The 25314-nt window shown below is 39.6% G+C and overlaps 1 protein-coding gene across 22 annotated transcripts in view; it reads right to left on the bottom strand.

The window, feature by feature from the left end:
* Positions 1-25314, bottom strand: part of AKAP13 (A-kinase anchoring protein 13) — a 360797-nt gene that overhangs the window by 218807 nt on the left and 116676 nt on the right. For all 22 annotated transcript variants that reach the window (XM_055362877.2, XM_031002130.3, XM_055362887.2 and 19 more), the window contains exon 3: positions 7884-8031. In XM_055362877.2, coding sequence (XP_055218852.2) covers positions 7884-8031 — 148 coding nt within the window. The remainder of the gene's footprint in view (positions 1-7883; positions 8032-25314) is intronic.

The raw sequence follows: 25314 nt of genomic DNA, 5'->3' as shown, positions 1-25314 counted from the left end.
TACATAAAGACTGCAGGGTTATTTTATTTATTTATTTATTTTGAGACAGAGTCTCGCTCTGTCTCCCAGGCTGGAGTGCAGTGGCACGATCTCGGCTCACTGCAAGCTCTGCGCCCCGGGTTCACACCATTCTTCTGCCTCAGCCTCCTGAGTAGCTGGGACTACAGGTACCCGCCACCATGCCCCGCTAATTTTTTTGTATTTTTGTAGAGATGGGGTTTCACTGCGTTAGCCAGGATGGTCTCGATCTCCTGACCTCGTAATCCGCCCGCCTCGGCCTCCCAAAATGCTGGGATTATACCTTACACCGTGCCTGGCCAACTGCAGGGTTATTAACAATGTCTACAATTACACTGCAAAGACATGGGGATGGGAAACTGTATCCAATTTGATATAATAACCACAATCTAACTTTCTGCATAAAAACAGAAGCTGCAGTAAGAAGAACAATAGCAGGATTTTCAGTTAGTTCCATGGTGTTTTTCCTTTGATTAAATTTCCTGGTAACAAGAAAGGAAAATAAAAATCTCAATCTTTTTTTAAAAAGGGAAGTTCTGAAAATTTTACTGAACTTATGAAGGCAGCTACTCTAGAGGATTTAGAGAGGGGAAGGAGAGAGAGAAACTATTGGAAGAAACAAGGCCCAAACTTTAATTCCGTATTTTAAATTAGGAATTAATTTCTGAACTTCTCACACTATCAAGTCCACTTACAAGAGAAATATAAATTATGGGGTGGGAGAAGTCTGCTCCCAGCTGAGTAAACTGTAGGGATCCTCATCAAGTATGCTGGCAATTAGCTGTCAAGTAGAAAATATTAGGTTTGAACTCCAGCTCCACTGCAACAGATTTGGTTATCCTGAGAAAGTCATTCAACCTTGAAGCCTGTTTTCCTTGCACACAAAATGAGAACACCATCAACCTTATGGATTGTTAAAAACATTAGAGCTGTGCACAAAGTATCTGGCATAAAATGGGCAACTAAAACTGGTAGTTTTTATTATTAGCTATTAAAATGCTTCTGTTTAGGAAACTCAAGGAAAACAGATCCCTAATACTCTACAAAGAGCTTCTCCAGCATGGCCCAACAAAGCTTGCCATTGGCACCATAGAACTAAAAAAAATTAAGTGAGGAGGGAAAGAATAAATAAAAACACAAGGAGCACCTAGGTGAGAAACAAAAACTTAACGACTGATGACCCTCTTAAAATCACCTAATCTGCACCTTTTTTATGCTGGCAGGTCAGGAGGTGTGTGTGTGCGAGGTTGGGAGAGCTCTCCTGAAGGCTCCTTCTCACTATATGGAGCACCGCACCCATGGAAACGAAATATTGCTACTGATAAACAAAACTGCTGAAGCACAGCCCAAGAATTACTTCATTTCCTATTAAGCTAAAAGTGGAATGCATCCCATCTGCGCCCTCTCTTTTGAGGATGAAACAATAGGAACTTTGTTTCATCAGCTATCCAAAAAGAAACCCTAAAAGTGTTTGCTGGGCCAGCCAAGCCCAGTCCCACACAAATGTCACCTTATAAGAGAAAAAATGATGGAAAATATAAAAATAATATCTTTATTACTTCAGTTTGGCATCAAAGTCTCTAAAAATCTGGTGTCTTTTTCTTCCTTATGAAGTGTCTATGATAGGGTTAAAGGAAACAAATTTTCAGTCTTCAGATTCAGACTCTAATAGGAAATAGGATTATGTGCAGAAGTATACACCCACTGCTGGGTTTTGGGGAACTAATAGTAGTGTGCAAATTTGGTATATGTGTAAAATGTCTCTTTGTGTACAGGAGTATTTAATCAGAAGAGAACAAAGAGTAGGCACAGGAATTTCACCATGAGCATTTTAGAGGAGGAAGGAGAGATTTAATGCTAAAAATGTGCTCCACTATATTCCAGCCCACACCTCTAAGGCAGTGTTTCTCAGCCTTTTCTTCCATTATCATATCCCAAAGAGCCTTTTCAGACATTATTCTCTACTCACTCCTCACTTCATGAAACTTTAATACCACAGATATACCACAAATTTGTGTAACTGTGTTTTATATATCACTGTAAGTTTTTTTTGGTCCCAAAAGGCAATTTTCACCCCCTTGGGAGGATATCACTCCCTTAATATTGTATGCCCTAGGATTCCAGTGCTGTGTTCATGGTTCCAAAGTTATGAAATATATAATTTCCTCATAACATTACAACAGGGCCGGGTGCGGTGGCTCACGCTTGTAATCCCAGCACTGTGGGAGGCCAAGGCGGGCGGATCACGTGGTCAGGAGATCAAGACCATCCTGGCTAACACGGTGAAACCCTGTCTCTACTAAAAAATACAAAAACTTAGCCGGGCGTGGTGGCGGGCGCCTGTAGTCCCAGCTACTCGGGAACTCGGGAGGCTGAGGCAGGAGAATGGCCTGAACCCACGAGGCGGAGCTTGCAGTGAGCAGAGATCACACCACTGCACTGCAGCCTGGGCGACAGAGCGAGACACCCTCTCAAAAAAAAAAAAAAAATTACAACTAAGGACAGTAGACAACAGATTTTTTTCCTCTTCAACTAGTTCTCACTCTGTTTTTCCAGTATAACCACTATATGTACTAACTAGTATTAGGACAGTAATTTAAGTTTTGTAGAATATAAAATCTCATCTGTCTAGAGATAGCTTGAGAGTATTTCAGAATAGGGAGACTGTTAGAAAAAGTCCAATAAAAATAACTGATTACCTTGACAGGCGTTGCCAGGGGCAGAGCCAGGCTGGGGGATGGGGGGTGTCAGAATTCTCTAATGAAGCCCATTAAATTAAAAGTCTACAACTTCTTTTCAAATATGCTATTCAATTTGGTAATACTGGACACCTGCTGCTAGAAAGTAATTCTTGGTTGACGAGAAATGAAAGAGGCCAGGCATGGTGGGTCACGCCTGTAATCCCAACACTTTGCTAGGTGGAGGCAGAAGGATCACTTAGACCAGAAGTTTGAGACCAGCTTGGGCAACACAGGGAGACACCATCTACACACACACACACACACACACACACACACACACACACACGTGCCAGCCACTTATGATGGACACACACACGTGCCACTTATGATGGTTAGTGCTACTTGGGAGGCTGAGGTATAAGAATAACTTCAGCCTGGGAAGTCAAGCCTGCAATGAGCTGTGATTGTGCCACTGCACTTCAGCCTGGACAGAAGAGTGAGACTCTATCTCAAAACAAAACAAAAAAAAAAAAAAAGAGAGAAAGAAAAAGAAAGACATAACATATTATAACTCAGACCATTTGTTGCAATCTGGGCTGCAATTTTTTTCTTTAAACCCAAAAGAACTTCTGATCAGGTAAATGTATTTTTCTTTTTTAATGACAAATCTACTTTATAAAATACCCTCCCTTATCAGTGAAAAAGAAAAGGAAAATATAACAGAGCTGAGTCAAATTTGGAGTCAATAAAGGTTTGTAGTTCTTCAAACAAGAACCCTTGCTGTGAATTCTAAAAATAACAGACATGCTGAAAAAAGATTTCATTTTATGAAAGATTCTGCATCAAAGCCTTTTACTAAAACATTATACAAAACCCATTAAACATCCTGTTCCATCTTCCACTCTGAAATCACTGCTTGGTCTAAATTCACAGTTTCATTAATAAAAATGAACACAATAAAACAGTACTCTATGCCCCCATCCCACCCCAACAATTATCTTCAAAGGATGTCCAGATTTTGTACACTATTTGCCAATCCTACATAGGTCTTAAAAAAACAAATCTCAGCTTTAGAGGAAAATCACTAGTTAATTAAAATGTCATTTAGGGTTGTATTTGTTTTCTATGAAGGGACAATAATGGAATATTTTACTTTCATTTATTACTAAGGCAAGATCTTTCATTATTACAAGTATACTTCCATCTCAAGCTATGTTTCAAGGCAAATTATATTCTTGAACTAGCCACTTTCATAGGTGTTTTAAATGTAATATTTTATTATAACGCTTTGGTTAGCCTCCAGTGTTAATCAGCACAAAGATGGATTTATTTTCAAAAGATAGGACATTCTTTTCAGCCTTCAGAATGTTTTCATCAAAAATTACTATGTATCATAAAAATAACATGCTCACTGTAAACATTTAAACAATTCAGGCTGGGCCCGGTGGCTCACAACTGTAATCCCAGCACTTTGGGAGGCCAAGGCGGGTGGATCACGAGATCAGGAGATCGAGACCATCCTGGCTAACACGGTGAAACCCTGTCTCTACTAAAAATACAAAAAAATTAGCCAGGTGTGGTGGCGGGCACCTGTAGTCCCAGCTACTCGGAGGCTGAGGCAGGAGAATGGCGTGAACCCAGGAGGCGGAGCTTGCAGTGAGCCGAGATCGCGCCACTGCACTCCAGCCTGGACGACAGAGCAGGACGACAGAGCAAGACTCCATCTCAAAAAAAAAAAAAAAAATTTAAAGATAGATAAAATAGAAAGTCAAAGTCTCCACCTACCTGCCCTCTAAGATGTTACTACTTACGCTTAAAATACTTTATTTTTAAAAAGGAGGGGAAATCACATCATAACTACTTTAAAAGGCCTTTACAACTTCTTTGTAATTACACACAGACACACACACGCACAGGAGAATGGGGAAAGAGGGGGCAGGAGGGAGGGACAGACAGATACACACACACACACTTCATTGTAGGACTTATTACAAAACACGCAAAAAAAGAGAGAAAACTGAGATGGGTGGGGAGATGGGCCTGCAATTTCAATATCCGAAGTCAAAACAATTTATTAGGAGATAATTTAGAATGTCTATGTGTCAACTCTATTTAGGGAAATATTGATTTGATAAAAGGTTACAGACTAACATCAAAAAGTGCTGCCTTTTGAAGGTTAATCAATCCTTTGGTTTCAGGAAAAACTAAAATGTTACAAAACACAGTGAAACATACAGAGAACTCAAAGAAAAATCAGAGCCAGCAATCTGGATGAAACATGAAAAATTAAAAAATAATAATAAAAGCAAGAAGAGGCTGGGCACGGTGGCTCACGTCTGTAATCCCAGCACTTTGGGAGGCCGAGGTGGGCAGATCACGAGGTCAGGAGTTCAAGACCAGCCTGGCCAACATGGTGAAACCCCATCTCTACTAAAAATACAAAATTTAGCCAAGTGTGGTGGTACGCCTGTAATCCCAGCTGCTCAGGAGGCTGAGGCAGGAGAACTGCTTGAACCCAGGAGATGGAGGCTGCAGTGAGCCAAGATCATGCCATTGCATTCCAGCCTGGCCAACACAGCAAGACTGCTTCTTGGGGTGGGGGGTGGGGGACAAGAACAAGGCACAAAGCTCTTTTTCTTCTCTTAGCCAAAATGACTAGAAATTGCAGAGCTAGTCCCACACGTAAGCACAAAGAGTGCAGAGACATCCCTGTAGGCAGTAGCTGCTGCAACAAACAGACCATGCACATTTATCCAGGAACTGGGATGCACAGTGCACTGCACGGACTTTCCACGAAGACTGGACTTTCCATGAAGATTCTTGACTAATCTAACACTGCCCTCAGCAAACAGGAAATCTGAGGCTATCAATGCAGCTAACTGGTACACAAAAATCATCGGATTCCTTCTCCAAGCTAAAAATGCAACTCAAGAAGCCAGAGACTCTTTTGAATTTATTAAAAAACAAAAAAAGGGGGCGGGGAGGGGGCTACGTGTGAGTGCGAGTGTGGGTGTATTCACATACATACACATCTTTCTAGAAGAGCAGCTTCTGGGAAGCTGGATGTGTGAAATGTTGTTCTATCAAGTGACAGTTTCCTAGAACAGCCTTCTTAGCATATACCAGTGAAGAAACCAAACAAAGATCCTTGTCCTCATAAAGCTGACACTTTAGTTGGGGCAGATAGAAAATAAATAAGATAAATAAGTAAAATATATGTGAGAAGTTGAAAAGTGCAATGGAGAAACATAAAGCAGGAAAGGGGGATAGGGAATGTGGAGAGGAGGCAGCTGTGTATTTTTATGAGCTGGACCGAAAGGCCTCACTGAGGAGGTGATACGGAGTTAAGGGCCTGAAGGAAGGGAACACACAAGTCTAAGTCCACAAAGGCAGATTTAAAGAAGTTTAGGTCCAGGCTAAAGAATTTACCCCATGATATAAACAAGAAATGCAAAACAAGTTAACCCCCAAAATGCCTCTATCTCTACCCCTCCACAATAAATTACCAAACTAAGCCAAATGACAGTCGCTGAAAAAGACAAGTAACCAGAAAAATCTCATATGTGATAAGCGGAGCAAGAGGGTCCGGTCAGGAATCTCCTTTGCTTAGTTAATAGAGTTTCTACTACACCAACTAAGGATCTCACTGGTACCCTTGCACACGTATCAAAGGCTCACACGTTAAAGTGTTGCCTTACTCTGCATTTGGCCTTCCAGAAGTAAAAAAAGGTCTTTCAAGGACTCTAATCCTTCTGTTACCTCTGCTGTGATGAGGCACCTCATATCAGCTGCCTGACTAAATTTAGGTGGGAAGCAGAACATTCAGGCCAATGGGATGGGCGCAATGGGGTGGGGGGGGCTGGTATCTGACCTCATAAGCGTGATGGAAAAATATTGGAATGTGGCTAAGAGCAGAGATGATTAGCAGAAAACAGAAGAAAAGCCAGGTACTAGGTAGGACTCCAGGGCCAAAGCAAAGGGGTCAGGAATGATTTCTGAGGATTCGGACCAAATTAGAGGAAAGGAGCAGAGTCTAATACCCATTCTGCTTGGCTTGGGTAGGCAGGGCAAGGGTACTTACACAGACACATATAAAGTGGCACTAGAATCAAAGTCAAGGGAAGAAATGTGAACTAGAGCTCAGAAAGGGAGGCTGAGGACAATGTACAAGGATCTGGTACAAACTTAGAGCTCCAGGCTGTCATACAAGTTCAGTGACTCTGGGAAAGTAATTGCCTGCTGCCCAACCTAATTTAAGGACCTTACCAGTAAAGGCGTAAGGGCTTCCAGGTACATCCCTCTCCACCAATAGAACGGACTTTGTTGGGATTTGTGACTGAGGATCACAGTTAGGACACAGGCCATGCTTGTTATATTTGCCTTTTCCCTTATATCTGCTTGCAGTCTCCTTGTATCTACTTATATGCCCTTTCTAGATATATATGCACACACAGGTATATAAACACACAGCCCTCGAACTTTAACCCTAAAGTGTTCCTATTATAGGAAGTATTATGTTTATAAAAATTACCTCAATTCCTTTCCTAATGAGAACTGAGTCACGGACTGATTGATTATACCTAGGTTAAGAAGCTGTTTCTCCCCATCACCAACACATAATAACTGTTCAGCAATGGTGATACTGGATGGTACCTGCTAGAGAGCAGACCTCAAGTTCCAGAAAAGCCTTTCTGTATGATATACATCACAGGAAACAAGATGACTGGAGCTGTGGGTTACAAGGAAGGATATCTAATACTCTTCAGAAAAGAAATCGGTATCTATGCTGACTACCTTCTTTTATTCCCTGTCCATGAAAATTTGGAAATAATATACCTAGAGACTCTCTAGAATCTTTAAATCCTTGAATTTTCAACATCATTTTTGCCAAGTAGGAGGATAAATACAGCTTTCAACTGTCATAATCCCAGTTCTTAAATAAGTTATAATTTACAGAATTTGGTAGGTGGCCGACATAACAGTAATATACATAAAATGGCACAGCAATAAAAAACTGGCAATCTGCTCCAATACCAGCAGGACCAGATATTCAAACTGCTTTATAAACTAAATTTTTTTACACTGTCTACACTTCACTCTTCCTGTCACTCTATACTAATAAACATAGAATAAAAGGGTTTAAGAATTAGGAAAAGCTAGTAAGGATCCCATTCAAATACTTACCAGGAGCAATGGTCTCCAATGTATCAGAACTGACCTTCTGAGTACTTGTACAGTGTCGGAGGGTGGAACCCAAAAATACCAAGTAAAACACTACATCATCTTCAACTTTGTCCTCTTCAGCAAGCAGCACTGTAACAACACAATCACCCTAGGAAAGGAAACAATATAGCAAGTTTACATTAGTAAGGTTCCTCTTCGCAGCCTATCTTTATCAAACATCATATTTAAGGGAAAATCAAATTTATCATCTAAACCATGCCCCCATTCTGGTAAGCTGAAACAAGTATAAGGATTGAGCACTTATGCACCAGGCAATCATCTAGGCATTCACAATACAGAATGAACCTGAAAATAAGATCGCTCTCTCTTCTTTAAACTTACATTTTAGTGGAGGTCATTAGACAAGTAAGTTAATCAACAAGATGAAGGAAAACTTTACTTGATGAATGGGTTAAAAAGGGGAGGGGCAGGGGGAGATATAGAAGAAAATCCAAAAATAAGGCAGAGAGGATGGAGGGGGTATAATAAATGATCACATCCTTATACTCAGAATGCTCCTTAACTCCTGTGTTCCAGTTGACAATGATTCTCTAAATTCTATATCCCATAAATCATTACCAAGTCCATACATTCTCCAGCAACAGGCTTGCCTGGAAAGGGTAGAGTGCAAAGAAGACGAGCTTGGGCTCCAGCTTAAGTGCACAGCAGGCTACAACATCCAAGTTTGTGTTAAGTATATGCTATGATGTTTGCACAACAAACAAAATCACCGAATACCACATTTCTCAGAACGTATCCCCATAGTTTAAACAACACATGACTGTATAGGAAAGCTCCTGGAACATGTTCAACTCTCGGTCTATAATATTTTTAACCTATTTCAATAGGAGGCTGCTTTTCTAATAATTTGTATTTCCTGACCATCTGACATTCCTACTCTTCTTTATCCACCCCTACATTAATCCCATAAAATCAGACAAAAATCTCGAGCCAATAACTTTGTCTATGACTTTGCAACTATTAGAAGGTAAGACATCTTTGTCTTTCAGTTGCTTTTTTTTTTTTTGAGACGGAGTTTCCCTCTTGTTGCCCAGGCTGGAGTGCAGTGGCGTGATCTCAGCTCACTGCAACCTCCAACTCCTAGGTTCGAGCGATCCTCATGTCTCAGCCTCCTGAGTAGCTGGGATTACAGGCACCCACCACCATGCCCAGCTAAATTTTTTTGTATTTTTAGTAGAGACAAGGTTTCGCCGTGTTGGCCAGGTTGGTCTCGAATCCTGACCTCAGATGATCCACCCGTCTCAGCCTCCCAAAGTGCTAGGATTACAGGAGTAAGCCACCGTACCCAGCCGCAAATACTCTTTAGTAGTTTTTATATATTGATTTTTTTTTTAAATCAAGGCCACTGGCTAAATATATTCTATGAAATACAGTCCTAATTATTAGCATTCTCCCAATTATGAACTATATAATTCCTGTTGTAACCATAACAAAAGATTACAAAGCATCAAGGTTTAAAGCACTGAGATTTAATACTATATAAATCTTAATAATGCACTATAGAAAAATCAATCTAGAGAAGGCTGGGCCATTTTAGCATCATAATTAGGGGAGTAAATTCTCATTACGTACAGAATATTTTTCCTTTTGATTTTAGCAACAATTAAAGCCAACAAGAGAAACATACCACCCTGTGGTCACAATTTACTAAGCCCAGCAGCATAACTGAGCAGAAGGTAGTTTTTTACTAAACACTAAAAAGCAAAAATCATCAAGTCAAACCTAGGAACCAGGTCTATTAACAAACAATGCTCCAGTGGGTCCATGACTACTACGACTACCACAGTGGAGCATTCAACAGTATCCTAATCCAAGGAATATCACAGGTGGTAAAACAGAATTATCACTGACTTCAGTTACTACTCAGAATTAGACTTTTGTCTTGTTTATAAGACTCTCTCTTGGAAACATTTTTGAAAAGCTTAGCCTGGTAAAATGTGTAATCTTCTTTGGCATGATGCAACCAGTTAAAAAGATGTTTTTGCAGCGTGTATGAGAAGAGTCCATTTCTCAAGGTACTGAAATATCCTCATAGCCTGAAAAAAGTACAAATGAAAAGTTCCATCCTTTGCAGCATAGGTTGACAAACTATGACTAGGTTGACAAACTATGACCCACAAGTCAATTCCAGCCTCCCACCATCCCGTTTTACATTTTGTGGGGGTGGGTGTGGGGGTTAGGGTTAGGGAAGAAAGAAGGCCTTTTAATCCTTTTAATGTGAAAATTACATGAAATTCAAATTTCACTGTCAATAAATAAAGGTTTAATTGAACCCAACCCATTCATTTACCCACCATCCATGGCTAGTTTTGCACTGCAATGGGCCATAGAAAGTAATGATTACGTGAGAACTTAGCCCACAGCCTAAATTATTTACTATCTGGACTTTTACAGGAAAAAAAAAAAAAATTCACTTTGATTTCTAACCTGGTATTCTAAGAATATATCTTCCTTTTCAAGATCAAGAATCTTGTCCTCACATGAGACCCAACATCTTGCTGGGAGACTCTCTGTGCCCCAAGATACTAGTGAAGTCTGGGCCTTCCTTTGGGGACAGAGGAGGTGGCTAATTATAGGCAGATGAAATCCTTTTAGCAATGCTTTCAATATGAACCTCTTTTTACATGTAAGTTTTAAATTGCTTTCATACCTTTAATTGGGTTTTTGTTGTTGTTTGAGACAGGTTCTTACTTAGTTTCCCAGGCTGGAGTGCAGTGGCACAATCAGGGCTCACCACAGCCTGCAGTTCCAGGACTCAAGTGATCCTCCCCCTGTTGCGTCCCAAGTAGCTGGGACGACAGGCATGCACCACCACTTCTGGCTTTTTAAATTTTTGTAGAGATCAGGTATCCCTATGTTGCCCAGGATGGTCTCAAACTCCTGAACTCAAGTGATCCTCCAGCCTTGGCCTGCCAAAAATGTTGAGATTACAGGCATGAGCCACTGCACCTGGTCTGTAGTTTTTTTGTTGTTTTTTTTGTTTGTTTGTTTGTTTTTAATATTAAGTCACACTACCTTATGCCCAAAATATTCAATAGAAGAGAACACAGAAGCTCCATTCATTTCAAAGCCTCTTGAAATTTAGATTCCAAAGGCACCTGGAATTAAAAATACCTGTTTTCCTTGAAGGAGTATTCTCTGCACACTGATAAAGTCACTGACAGCAAATAACAAACTGCATTTCAACCACTAACGCCCATTTTACTCCAGTAGAACCAGGTACCTACTATTACTTGAGATGGCTTTTAAAGATTAAATGAGTAGAATGGTGATGAAAAAATAACGAGGAAAAACAGATCTAGGTAACAATTTTTGTCATGATGCTTTAATCCTACCATCCTTAAATAATACCCTGGTATTAATAAATTACTCTGCTGTGCCTGGGAAAGACCAGCCTACAGAATAAATAGATACATCAGTCTGGCTACACAGTGAACAAGTCTGCCATGTTTCTAAATAAAATAAAATAGATCAACTTATTAACAAGGGCAATTTTCAAGACATTCTCAATTATCATTTTAGTTTGACCCAACCTCAGGAAGAGTATACACCTACATCATCACCCTCTTCCAATAATCTGAACTTAAGAAACAGCGTGATCCCCTTACACAGATATTTTCCATGTTTCTTCATTAGTGAGAAATGTATCCCTGAAACTGACAATTTTTTCGGGGTCCTAATTAGTTTTGCTGACAGATGACACAAAAACTAATGGAAAAGACATCTATACTAGGCCTTATTCTGTAAATATAGGTTAGCTCCCCCCACCCCCATATAAATAAACTGGGATCTAAAATATCACCTATCAAATCACTTATTTGCAAATAAAAACAGGTTTTTATAAAAGAGTTACTTTAAAACAGGGTTTTAAATGGTAGCCATGGTCTCACTTCTCCCCATCCTGAAGTAATTCTTAGAGTAGCTACATACTATAATAATGGCACTGTAACTTCCTTTATATATTAAGTTTAAAAAAATTTTTTCACTTAGATTTCAACCCTGGAATTCTAAGAACATATTTTCCTTTTTTAGACCAAAGATTTCCTCACTTCATGAGACCCAACATCTTGCTGGGAGACTCTCCATGTCCCAAGATACTAGTGGTCTGAGGCTTTCCTTTAACTGGGAAAAGTAACTTGATGGGGGAAAAAAAAAAAGTGTGATGGGAAAGGGAAACATATTTGGGGGATGGGAAGAGTCAAATTACAGTGCAGGGATGAATGGAAAGAAATGGGCTTTGAACAGGGAAGGTAGTAGACATGGATTAGGAGAATGAGATAGAAAGCCCTGTAGGAGGAAGAGTGAAAGACAGGATGGCACCGATGTCATCTTAGATAGTAAGGAAGTGTCAGCCATAGATTTTCAAAGGTGGGCCCAGTCAGCAGCAAAGTAATCACAGTGGTATACTGGAGCTGGCTTGCGTAGGCTCATGAGTGCTCATTGTTAAATTTTCAGGAATTCTGCAAGACAGCTGTTAAACTCAGCCATTATTAAAAATTACATGACATAGGCTTATAACTAAGTAAACTGCATTAAAAACAAATGTCATAAATACTCAAAACTTATCACTTTCTAATTATTTACCACAACATACTATTCTCCATGCTCTGGAAGTTTGTATCTATTGTATCCAGACAGCAGAAATTCCACATAATGGTGTCCTGCTGCATGTCTTCACAACTCACATCTCTTGTCAAATCTGTATTCGTAATGTGGTGTGGATACCTGAAATCAACCATTATGGGAGTATTTACACCACTGAAATTGGCAAATGATATAAATGAGGGCTTTCTTTTTTTCTTTTTAACCAGCACACCACTGAGAACAGGTCAGCATAAGGGAAGGAGAGGGGAAAAGGGGAGAATGTCCACAGGGAGGACCAAGGAAGGCCGTGGCAGGCCCATTTAAGAGACATCACCACTTACGGAAATAATGGAGGTCTTGCTATAAGACAAAACCCTAGTCAAGTACAAACCATCACAGGTTATAGGTAACAGTGTCGTCACAGTTCTCCTCACAGCAGTTCAGTATTATGACCACTTTAAGTTAACTTGTTAGTTTATAACTTGTTAGTCTATCACCGTGATTAAGAAGATGACCTCTGACACCAACCTGCCTGTGTCTTTATCACAGTATGGTATATCACTTTATATCTGTTTAACTTGGGGTATGTTGTTTAACTTCCTTATGCCATAATGGAGGACAAGAATCATCAACCTTATCTCATAAGGTCGTTTTGAAGAATTAAGTGATTGATAAAAGGAAAGCACCTATATCAAGTGCCTGGCACATAATATTCAATAAATGACTACTATTATAATGTGCCAGGATGTACATCCCATTAGAGCATGTTTTATTCACTGAGAAACCTGCTTTGTCTAGACTAATAAGTTGCATCTGAAGAGACAGAAAGGGAGACACCAAAACTTTAATGGCAGTTATTCCTAGATGGAATTTTAATACACCATGTGCTTTTCTGAGTTTTCTGATTTTTAACATCTTTGTTGTTAAAAATTGGACAACAGAAAAGATGTTTAAAATGTTAAAGAAGTTGTTAAAAACACAACAAAGATGTTGGAGAAATGCTCACTTAAGGCTTATAAATAACAAAGGGGAAAGCAGAACTTTGGCAGATAACACCTGAATCAAATGATTTTTTAAAAAAAAGGAAAAATAACCATAGAGAAATAAGCTAACATCACATTTCACATAGCATGCACTAAGGACACAGCATCACTTATAGTGTTCCTAACAAAAATGCATAACTTCAATCTAGTCATGAGAAAACATGAGACAAACTTGAATCGAAGGGGCATCTATGTAAAAAAATGGTCTGTAACTCTTCAGAAAATGTCACTAACAAAAGACAAAGATTGAGATCCTGTTCCAGACTAAAGAAGACTAAAAAGATTTGCCAACTAAACACAACACATGATTTTGGAGTGAATCCTTAATAAAAACAAGCTGCTATTAAGGATATTATCGGGACAACTTGCAAAATCTGAATGAGGTTTACAGATTAACATGGAACCAATGTTAAAATTCCTGGTTTTGGTATTGTGCCGTGGTTATGAAAGAACACCTTTATTCTCAGAAACTACACAACAAAGCGTTTGGAGTAAAGGGACATGAGACCTACAATTTACTCTCCAATGGTTCAGGAAAGAAATGATAAGAGACAGAATGATTAAGCAAATATGGCAAAATGTTAACAGTTGGAAAATAGGGGCTTAAGGTTTATAAGATGTAATATCTGTTCTATTCTTACAGCTTTTCTATAAACTTGAAATTATTTCAGAATAGTTTCCAAGAAATATCTGCTCAAATAATTTATAATCAAATATTTGAAGTTAAAAGGTACAAAATTTAGATTCCTGAGTTTATTTTTTATATCTTGCAGTCACATATTTTATGTAAAGACATTCTTGTAGGCTCCAAGAATTGTGAAATTATAACAAAAACTACCTTTCAATCCAGAATCTTAAAAGTTTCACAGGCCTCCCCAAATTTATTTCCCAGTCTGACAAAATGACAGGATTTATACCCACTGCAAATCTGGGAAAAGTGAAACAAGGGAGTTAAGTAAACTAAATAAAAACTGAGTGTTATTACAGGGTATTACCTTTCCATGAGGTAGCAATTATTACAGTACCAAAAAAAAAACCCTCAAAATCTCATTAACCAACACTGCTTGTATTCACATAACTATCTTCGTTCTCTCCTTTAAACATACAATTGATAGGCAATTGATAACACTTTGCCCAGTTACTCTGCTAAAACAACCAAACACTGACAGGTAGCTACAACTTTTCCATAGGCTAAAAGGCAAAGTCATGGCATTTTAACTTGGCAACTCATGGCAGCCAGTGTTCAATTTCATTAAAGGCTTACACAACAGAGGAACACTCAGTAGCAATGAATATTATCTACTGTACAGGTATTGGTCACTAATACCATTCTCCAATAAAAAGAACTGAGTCCCTTCAGAGACTTGGCTGATTCCAGGCCTGGGTCAGAGTATCTATAAGATGAGACTGTAATACCTTATTTTGACAGAAAACAATGAAGTGCTCAAAAAAACGATGGGGCCATGTCTTAAGGACACAGAAACCAGACTCAAGTGGCTTCCTCTGTACAAACCTGGGACAATTTAAAGACTAAACAATCAAGAACAGCAATAAATTATAAACAATTTTTTTAACAAATAGGAAGTCATGAGTCCATATTAATAACAGCAGATAAATTATACAGCAGAGAAGGGAGTCCCTATGAGTATCACAGAATGACAGGGGCTGACTGCTAAAAGAGGGGAGATTGCTGGAATAGTAAAATTATCACTGTGCAAACATATGGTAAAGATTCACTCTGGCAAAAAGTTATCAATGAATGCTCAATCCAGAGGGAGATTCTGATGAGGAACAGCATACATATTACACAGTCTTTAAGTGTCTCCCCAAAGACTGCTTATTAGTTATAAGAAAGGAAAAAAAAAAGGAGAAATTCATTCAGCAAAATCTGCCAATACACTGAACAGGTTAATCAAAATAAAGATCTCAATAAAGACAGATGACAGATGTGTCTCCAGAGTCACATACTGAGAAAGACACAAGGTTACCTATGCAGTGCTCTGACCAAGCATGCAAGCCCTCAACCTAATCACAAGGAAACGTCGGACAATGAGAAACAGTCTATTAAGCAAGAGGAGAGGGCACTGTATTCTTCAAAATCGGAAAAGATAGAAGATAAAGAAAGGGTGTGGACGTGTTCCAGATTAAAGGCTAAGAGACATGACAACTAAAGAGCAGTATCTACCCTGCTGTGATTACAAAGGAGAATATCCCTATTTTAGGAAATACATACTGAAGCATTTTAGAAATAAACAGCCAGGATACATGTAACTTACTGACAGATAATTAAGGAAAAAAATTGTCGGCCTACAGGTAAATTGCTAGAGTGAAAATGATAAAGCAAATGGCATAAGATGTTAACAACAGGTGTTGTCCTGAGTAAAGAATATATGAGTATTCTTTGTACTACTTTTGGAAAACTCTTTATAAAATTATTTTTTAATATTTTTAATATTTTGGAATTATTTCCACATTAAAAGTTTTAAAAACATAAAAATAAAAAATTGTAAAACCTCCAAGGCTTCCCACAAAAAACTGTAAAAAGGCTTTAAAATAAATTAAGGGCTGGGGTTGTGGGAAGCCCTATCAATACAGATGTGGAGAAAGCTCTATCATTAACAGCAAATGTAGAAGTTCCTTCAGCCTCACACTGAGAGCATGGAGCCTGTCCATGCTCCCACAAGCGCCTTTTACCCGAGGACCTAGGAAAAATAAATAATACAACACCACAGACGTTTTTATCACTAAACTAAAATTACAAAAATAGTCAACACTGGGCCGGGAACGGTGGCTCACGCCTGTAATCCCAGCACTTTGGGAGGCTGAGGCAGGAGCATCTACTAAAAATACAAAAAAATTAGCCGGGCATGGTGGTGGGTGCCTGTAGTCCCAGTTACTCGGGAGGCTGAGGCAGGAGAATGGCGTGAACCCAGGAGGCAGAGCTTGCAGTGAGCCGAGAGCGCACCACTGCACTCCAGCCTGGGCGACAGAGCGAGACTCCATCTCAAAAACATACATACATACATACATACATACATACATACATACATACATACATACATAAAAATAGTCAACACTGTAGGAGCATGGTAAAGGTGAGAAAGGAAGATGAGTCAGCACATACTACTGCATTTTCTGAATGCCTACTGCAGGTGAGGGGCTGACTGAGGTGCTTTGCAAATACTGCAAGGTACCTTTATCTCCATTTTAGAGATGAGAAAGCTGTAGCCGAGAGTATTTTTTAAATCTTGCCTTTAAAAAGCTAGGAGGGGTCAAGCGGGAATTCAAATCCAAGTAGGATTCCTAAGTCTGTATTCTTTCCTCTATATCCTAACCTTGAAGTTAAGAGGAGGAGACAGAGTTAGGTGTGGGGAAAAAAGAGATACGTGTAAAGAGATCATTGTTGATAGAAGGAACATGTTACATAGCAAGCAAGTCGCAGGCATCGAAGGACTACAGGGTATAGGAGAAAGAGGGTGCTGAGAACAAGAAAGATGGAAGAGTCTGGAGGTGGGGAAGGGAGGAGAAGCAGGAGGTCTGCTTACACTCACGGTAAACCCAAACCCAGACACAATGGCTGCTTGGGCCCAAACATGTGTGACAAAGTCAGAGAGATGTGCAATTGCGTGCACTGCGCTGTACATGTTTCTCTTTGCCACCTGAGGCTTACGGAAAGCAAGAACTGTCTTTTGAAACTTCACACAAGGCCCATCTAGCATTAGGAAGTTGTTCCATAACTGAGTAAATAAAGATGGCAGAGATGAGCTTATGCAGAATATTAATGGCAAGCCAAAAGATTCATACTTTAACCTGTGTAGGCGAGGAAGAAAAAAAAAAGACAGTCTTATGTGGTATATACTGAAAGAAAAATGGGGGGTGAGGGGTTGTTAAAGGCAGCAAATATTCCAGAAAGATTTCTCTCACAGTCACGTCCTAAGAAGGAAAAAGAATAGAGACAAAGAAACCATTTGGAGAAAATAATACAAAAACACAATGTGAGAAAGTTAAAAGTGCTTAACTGCCATGGTAGCAAGATCTACCAATCTAAAAAAATAATAAATGTGAGGAAAAAATTCTGTTAAAAATAATTTGGGCCAGGCGCAGTGGCTCATGCCTGTATTCCCAGCCCCTGGGGAGGCCAAGGTGGGAGGATCTCTTGAGCCAGGAGATGCAGACTGAGTGAGCTATGATCACACCACTGCACTCCAGCCTGGGACAGGGCAAGACCTTGTCTCTCAAATTAACAATAATAATAATTTGATGAAACATGACAAGTGACTGGATGGGACTGGAAGATAGTAAGCCTAAAGCAGAATTAAGAGAAAAAGGGGTATCTCTAAGGAAAACTAGTGGCTTGTGGGAATAATTTGTGATAAGATGATGACGCTTTGAATCTTAAGTTTCATGTATCAGCAGGGTAGACAGGATAGATATTTGTACTTATTCTATATCCAACAGGTAGGTAACAGGGCAAGCTGTCAAAAAAGGGCTATCCTTTTTTGACAAAAAGGGCCAGTCAGATCTGAAAGTCAACCTGCACTAAGTTAAGAACTAAAACCTTGACTGTAGATGAGTTTGTGGTAACAGAGAGCCAATGACTAGACGTTGGTGTTCCAGCAAGGGAAGGCAGTAAGAAGAAATGGATCCAGAGAAACAGGCCAAACAAGGAAGGGCCAGTCCGAGTAGAGGAGAAATCAGAGAACAGAGGATCAACAAAGCCAAAAGAGGCAAAGATATAAAAGTCTTGCAGCATTAAAAGGAATGACTTTTTAAAAAGAAATCCTCAGAACAAACAATGGAAGAGAGACGTCTGAAGAAAAGCAACAAACTCAGAAATTTTTTTTTCTCTAGCCTTAAATGGGTTTTTTCATAACATATCTTTCATCTATCTATTCCTGTGCCTTGAACCCAGAAATGGCCCTATGGACCCAAGAGGAACTCAAACTCAAGTGCCACCTAAAAACATGGGATTTGCCATATCTCTCTCTATTAATGGCAGTCACAAGTGAGCACTCTGCAGCCAAAACTTAAAATACTTGTTTCCCATTTCAAATGTTTCAGAAAGCTCATTTGCTAAACCAAAATAATGATCCCTTCCCAGATTCATGATACACTCAATTCTACACCATTTAAAATATTTCAGAGTTCTCTTTATTTTAACCACCTATTGTTAATAACACCCTTGGTAACTATGAAGGCCTTTCAGGATGATACAATCTTGACAAGATATAATTGTTCATCTGTGATAATCAGGTGGAAAGCTAGCCTGCATTAATTAAAGGATTTTCAAATGACTTACTGCTAGCAAATATACATATAGAACTGCCATCCATTACTGGGATCATTTTTTAAAATACAAACATTATATGAAATAATGTTGATAGGTAAATGAGTCTTAAAATATCTGAAAATATTTTGTTCCTTTAAACATTTCCTTTTATTATTACTTCAATAATTGTATACTAGCAATAAAATGTATTACTAATATAATTATACATTTATTAGTAACATAACAAATGCTATATTAATACATATACTGACTTCTCTAGGTACAGGGAGATGAATGCCCAAACTCTACCTTGAATAATATGACCAAAAAGACTTCTGTGGAGAAATGTCTAAGCCCAGTGCTGCTCAAAGCTCAAGACAGATCACCTCGAGCAGGCGCATACTCTCTGAAAGCTTATGCCATTACAGTGAAGCTGGGCCAGAGACTGCATCTCATTCATCTTTGTACACAGCCTCTTCAGGGAAAAAGACACATAAGGCAACAATTGCAGCTGTATCAAAAGCATAGTAGGAGAAGCAAGGACCAGAGACTGCAGGGATTAGAGGAGGCCCTCGACCGCCTGAGCAAAACGCAGGGCAGGGAGGCCTCCCACAGTCTTCTCAAACACAGGTCACCTGGAAGGAGCCTGAGGAATACCGATTCTCTCTCACCTGATTTCAAATTCTGTTTGAAAGAAATGATATTTGCAACCAGTGGACAGGGGTGACATGTCGGAGGAGGTGACAGAGGCTACAAACTAAATCCAAAACCATTCAGCTGTCAGACCTGAGAGTTTCTAAACACTGGATATAATGACGCTTATAAAATGTCATGTAACACTAGCAAACCCCAAAGAAACACAAACCTTGTATTTCTAACTTTGTGAATACCCTGAAGTGCTATCCCTTGGCCTTCCTTACATTGGAATTCATTCAAAAGGAGAATATCACAAAATTTAATTATAGGATAAATGAGTTATATTTGTGCTGCCTAATTTAGTGGAATGCTCTAGAAAACGAAAGACAAATTCATAAGGCACGGTCACAGCAAAGCAGTACCCCAAGGCTCCTTAGGATGAGAACGTAAATATATGATGTTATTGCCATCAAGCTAGAAAACAGAAATCCTACCAGAAGAAAAAAATCTAAAATCCTAAATCACTGAACAGAGCTATCCTATTCTGTTGGTCCTTTAGTATTACCTCAAAGTAGCATGAATGGTTCTGAGTAGCTTCGTTTCTCTGGGAAATCAATACCATTACAAAGTAAGCATATGCACAAAAATCTTTAATATTATTTAGCACTCACTATTTCTTAAATGCAACGTGCTACTCGGTAACAAGGCATCAGCCGCCACACGTGGTAGTGAAGTATAAAAATGGAGGCTGGGAAACAGAATCAGAATCAGTCACTTAATAGCTACAGACCCCTGAGAAGAACCACTTGAAACTCATTTTGTCAGCAAAATGAATTCATTCATTACAAAACTTACTGTAATATGTGTCAGTCACTGTTAAGAACTAGGCCTCAAACATGAAAGACAAGGCCCTTTGCGCTCATGGAGCTTATATTTTAGCAGGTAAGACAAATTATAGAAAGTAACATTAGAGGGAAAGTTCTATTAGAAAGAGTAAGACAGCATAAAGGGGTTAAAGTTTGTCTGAAATAGGGATGAGAGGATACTTTTCCTGACAGGGTGGTCTGGAAAAGCTCCTCCAAGGAAGGCAAATTTGAGCTGAAACCTGAATGAAGCAAGTTAAGGGAAGATAAAGAAAACAGTCAAGGCAAAGGGAATATATCGAGTGCAAGGGAAGTACAAACTCAGCGTGTTCAAAAAATAGCAAAAGTCAGTCTGGAGGAGCAAATGAATAAACACTGGATGGAAGGCGAGGTTGGAATATGGATTTTTTTTTCTTTTTCTTTTTCTTTTTTAGTGTGATGCTAAACCATTGGAGCGTTTTGAAAAGAAGAGTGACATGATTCATGTTTCAAAGGATTACTGTGGTTCCTCTGCAGAGAACAGGACAGAGCAAGGAAACTACAGAAAGACCACTTAGGAAAATATCAAGAGTGGTCCAGATGAAACATGATAGAGGACTCAGCTAAAGAGCCAGCAGTACCACCACCCCCGTCAGAGGGCTGGAATTCCCCACTTCAACCCCTTACCTTTAAAAAAATCTACACAAGGCCAGGCACGATGGCGCACGTCTGTAATCCCAGCACTTTGGGAGGCCGAGGCAGGTGGATTGCTTGAACCCAGGAGTTCAAGACCAGCCTGGGCAACACAGCAAAACCCCATCTCTACAAAAAATACAAAAATTAGCCAGACACGGTAGTGCATGCCTGTATCCCAGCTACTCAGGAGGCTGAGGTAGAAGGACTGCTGGAGCCCAGGAAGTCGAGGCTGCAATGAGCCAAGACTGTGCCACTGCTCTCCAGCCTGGGTGACAAGAGTGAGACCCTATCTCAAAAAAAAAAAAAAAAAAAATTACACAAAGTGCCTGAGGAAAAGAGAGGCTCCATCAATATTACTCAGGGCTCATTCCTGCTTGAAATGCTTTGAGAATATCTTGCTGAAACCCATCTGTAAAGATATGACATCAAATGGACAAAGCAAAATGCCACAGAGAAAATGAGGAGGGACCTACACCCTCAAGGACAGTTTAGGAATATATCCCTGCCAGGATCCATGGCCCCCATTCCTGCCACGCCCTCATGGGCAAGTCTCAGAAGAAGCACACTGAAAACTTTTCCAGCAGGTGCCCACCTGTGCCCAGGGAGCACCACCAGTCTGATGTGTGGGAGTGGAGGAGGGTGATTAGGTGCTACTGCCATCATATCCTACTCCCACTTGCCGCTGCTTTGGGGATGTCAGTTCTAAAGGAAGCAAGCTGATTACACCAGTCCCCAGAAGCTCGCATTCTTGGCCACACGACCACCACCTGTCATCAGGTGTCGGTGACATCCAAATTGGTTGACTAAAAGAATGTCATGCCCTCTGTCTTGGGGCAAAGAGAAACTTGAAGTTAGGTGACTTGTTCCGTCTTTGCTGTGGTTTCTAGACACAAGGAAAAGGCAGCCACCTTCGTGCCATACAACACCAAATGTTTCCTTTTTAATCCCCATTTCATCTAATATCAGGATTGGCAAACTTTATCTGTGAAGACTCAGATGGTAAATATTTTCGGCTTTGTGGGAAATATGGTTACTACTGCAACTACTCGTTTCTTTTTTATGTATTTTTTTTTTTTTTTGTAGCACAAAAGGAGCCATAGACAATACATAAAGAAATGGGAGTGACTATGTTTCAACAAAACTTTATTTACAAAAACAGGCAGCAGGCTAGATTTGGTTCACAGGCTGTAGCTTGCCAACCACTAGTCTAATATAACCTTTTAATACAGTTTTCCAGAAGTTCACACACCCCCAAAGACATCAACAAAAAACGGATTAAGATCCCCTGATTTAGTAGAAGAAACTCATGCCAACATACAGTTACAGTGATATAACAGGTGCTATAAATAGAAACATTTCGAAAGTGCTATGGCCTAACAGAAGATAAAGAAAGAGAAGGAAGAAAATTTGCCAGAGGAGACTACAAAGGCTACCCAGGGAAAGTAAAATTTATGAATTTCAAAAGCCATGTAAGAGCTGACTAGGAAGACAAGAGATAAAGTCACTCCAAGGAGGGGAGAGTATGACGAAGGCACAGAACTGAACAAACACGGTGTATTCAAGGACTAACGGACCATGGCTTCAGCATAGGGAACATGGGCATAAAGGAGTGCCAAGGATCAGCCTTTATACTCTAGACCAAGGGGGCCCACGAAACGATTAATAACATCATCTGTCCCATGTGCTTTCTGTACATGGTTGGTGAAGGTCAGGCAAGACGATCATAAACAACTGTTTTATATAACACTAATAACCATTGGTCTTCATATGTCCCCTCAGCAGTGAGGTCATCCCTGACCATCCTAAATGAAGTATGAGCTCTCCTACCCTAACTCTCCTTATCTATCTTGCCTCCTTTATTTTTTCCATAGCATCATTTACTTTCTGACACGTATTTATTCATGTATGTCTATTTAATACAATACATTATATATTATACCTATATGTAGATATAAAATTCTAAAAGCATGTATTTATGTATTTATCTGAGTTCCCCTTTCCTCCCAACTGTTACGTAAGCTTCCTGAGAGGTGGGACCATATTTGTTTTATTCAATGCTATATCACTGCCTAAAGGTATGTCTCGTTGTTCTAGGTGCTCAATAAATGTTGGCCAAATGAATGCACAAATTCCTTTCTGGACTCTCTTTCTGTAAACAATCTTTCTTTTTTTGTTGTTTTTGAGATGGAGTCCCGCTCTGTTGCCCAGGCTGGAGTGCAGTGGTGCAATCTCAGCTCACTGCAACCTCCACCTCATGGGTTCAAGCAATTCTCCTGCCTCAGTCTTCCCAGTGGCTGGGATTACAGGTGCCCGGCTAATTTTTCTGTATTAGTAGAGACGGAGTTTCACCATGTTGGCCAGACTGGTCTTGAACTCCTGACCTCAAGTGATCCGCCCACCTCCTCGGTCTCCCAAAGTGATGGGATTATAGGCATGAGCCACCACGCCCGGCCTGACAATCTTTCTACAATTCATCTTAAATACTTAAGATGACTGGATGAGAAATTAATTAAAAGATCTAGAGTCTAATGGTCCAGGTATGCCAAATTTTTAGCTCAGCTGCCCTTAAGAAGTCACTTAAAATATAACTAAAATTCAAAAAGACTAATGACAAGAAGAGCACCTAACAGCTTCACCCTTATTTATTTAACCTAGGGGCTTTTCCTATATCTGTCTCAGCAGGAAAATACTAAGATAGTATCCACATCCCTCAAAATAAAATGCATTCTTGAAACTAGCCAACAAAGCCATTTTTATAAATCTTTCTTTAAAAGACACCTCAAAGTATCTCATGCAACATGAATAGAAATCCACCAAGAAATTTATCAACTTTTACATAAAGTCATTCCAGATAAAGACTTAGGTTGACTTCACTGTTAGAAAATATTAAAGAATTTTATTTGGCATTTAATGTTACTTTTTATTTAAACTAGGCTAATCTTTTGCCAAATAAAGATACTGGCCAATGAAATCCCTATAACCTGTCTTCTTCTTTTTTAATCAGGTTGTGTGTATTCTCCTGCCAAAACCATACCCCTTTCTCAATGCCAATACAAAACTATTATTTTAAATACTACTACCAGTCATAGCCCAGATTCATACTGTCTTCCAGCTTCATAATTTTGCAACACTAAGATACAGGATAATTCTTAAAGATGTCCAGGCACCACCTATTTGGTCCTTTAAAACAAAGCCAGCAGATGGCGCTCAATAAATCTACTCAAGTTCTGTGTCTATGGAGCAGTTTTAGAGATTGTTCTAACAGGGATTTCAGACAGAAAAGAAATTAAAACTACTCAAGTTTGGATATAATTTAATGTATGGTCCCTTTAATGAGAAGTATTCCTTAAAAGAAAGAGAGTGTTGAAAAATTGTAAGAGTGTAAGTTCTTCTTGTTTCAATGTACAATTCTCCCTCTCAAGTCTATTTTTGTCCAGCAAAGCTAAATTGTTCAGATGGTGCTGGCTTTCCTACTGGCTTTCAAACACATGTGCGCACGCACACACAGAGAGTGAGAGCAAAAGAGAGGGAGAGAGAGAGAGATGGGGGAGAGGGGGAGAGGGGGAGAGGGTGTGAGGGAGAGCAAGAGCGAGAGAGCAAGAGAGAGAGCGAGAGAGAGCAAGCGAGAGCGTCTCTACCTCTGAAAAATGTTTCACAACTCTCTGGAACTGGTAGAATTATTAATTAGGTCAATACTTAAAGAGACATTCTCTCTTTTGCTAACAAAACCAGATATTTGGCTAAAATGCAGACATGTAAGGAATTTTTTTTTTTTTTTTTTTTTTTTTGAGACAGGGTGTTGCGCCCTGTCACCCAGGCTGGAGTACAGTGGTGCGACCATGGCTCACTGCAGCTTCGATCTTCCAGGCTTGAGCAACCCTTCTGTCTCAGCCTCCCAAATAGCTGGGACGATAAATGCACGCCACCATGCCTGGCTAATTTTTTCTTTTTTTTTTTTTTTGTAAAGATGGGGTCTCACCACATCGCGTAGGCTGGTCCTGAACTCCTGGGCTCAAGCTATCCTCCCACTTCAGCCTCCCAAAATGCTGGGATTACAAGCACGAGCCACTGCACCCAGCCTGTATTAATTCTCCATAAAAATTTAATGAAAGAGTTAGAAGTGATTAGATAAAATCAATCTCTCTGGCTCCTCATTCCTCGCTCCTTCCCCTCTCCTCTCTCCTCTCCCAGAGAGCAGATGGTTGAAGATTATACTCGGCTACTTTGTTGCTGATTGAAAAGGTGACATTCTGTCATTAAAATCTGAAGATCTGACTTCTGCTCTCACCTATATCTTACAG

This window comes from Gorilla gorilla, chromosome 16 (assembly GCF_029281585.2).
Source record: "Gorilla gorilla gorilla isolate KB3781 chromosome 16, NHGRI_mGorGor1-v2.1_pri, whole genome shotgun sequence".
Lineage (NCBI taxonomy): Eukaryota > Metazoa > Chordata > Mammalia > Primates > Hominidae > Gorilla > Gorilla gorilla.
Note: the sequence above shows the minus strand (reverse complement) of the source record. Positions and strands in the feature narration are given on the sequence as shown.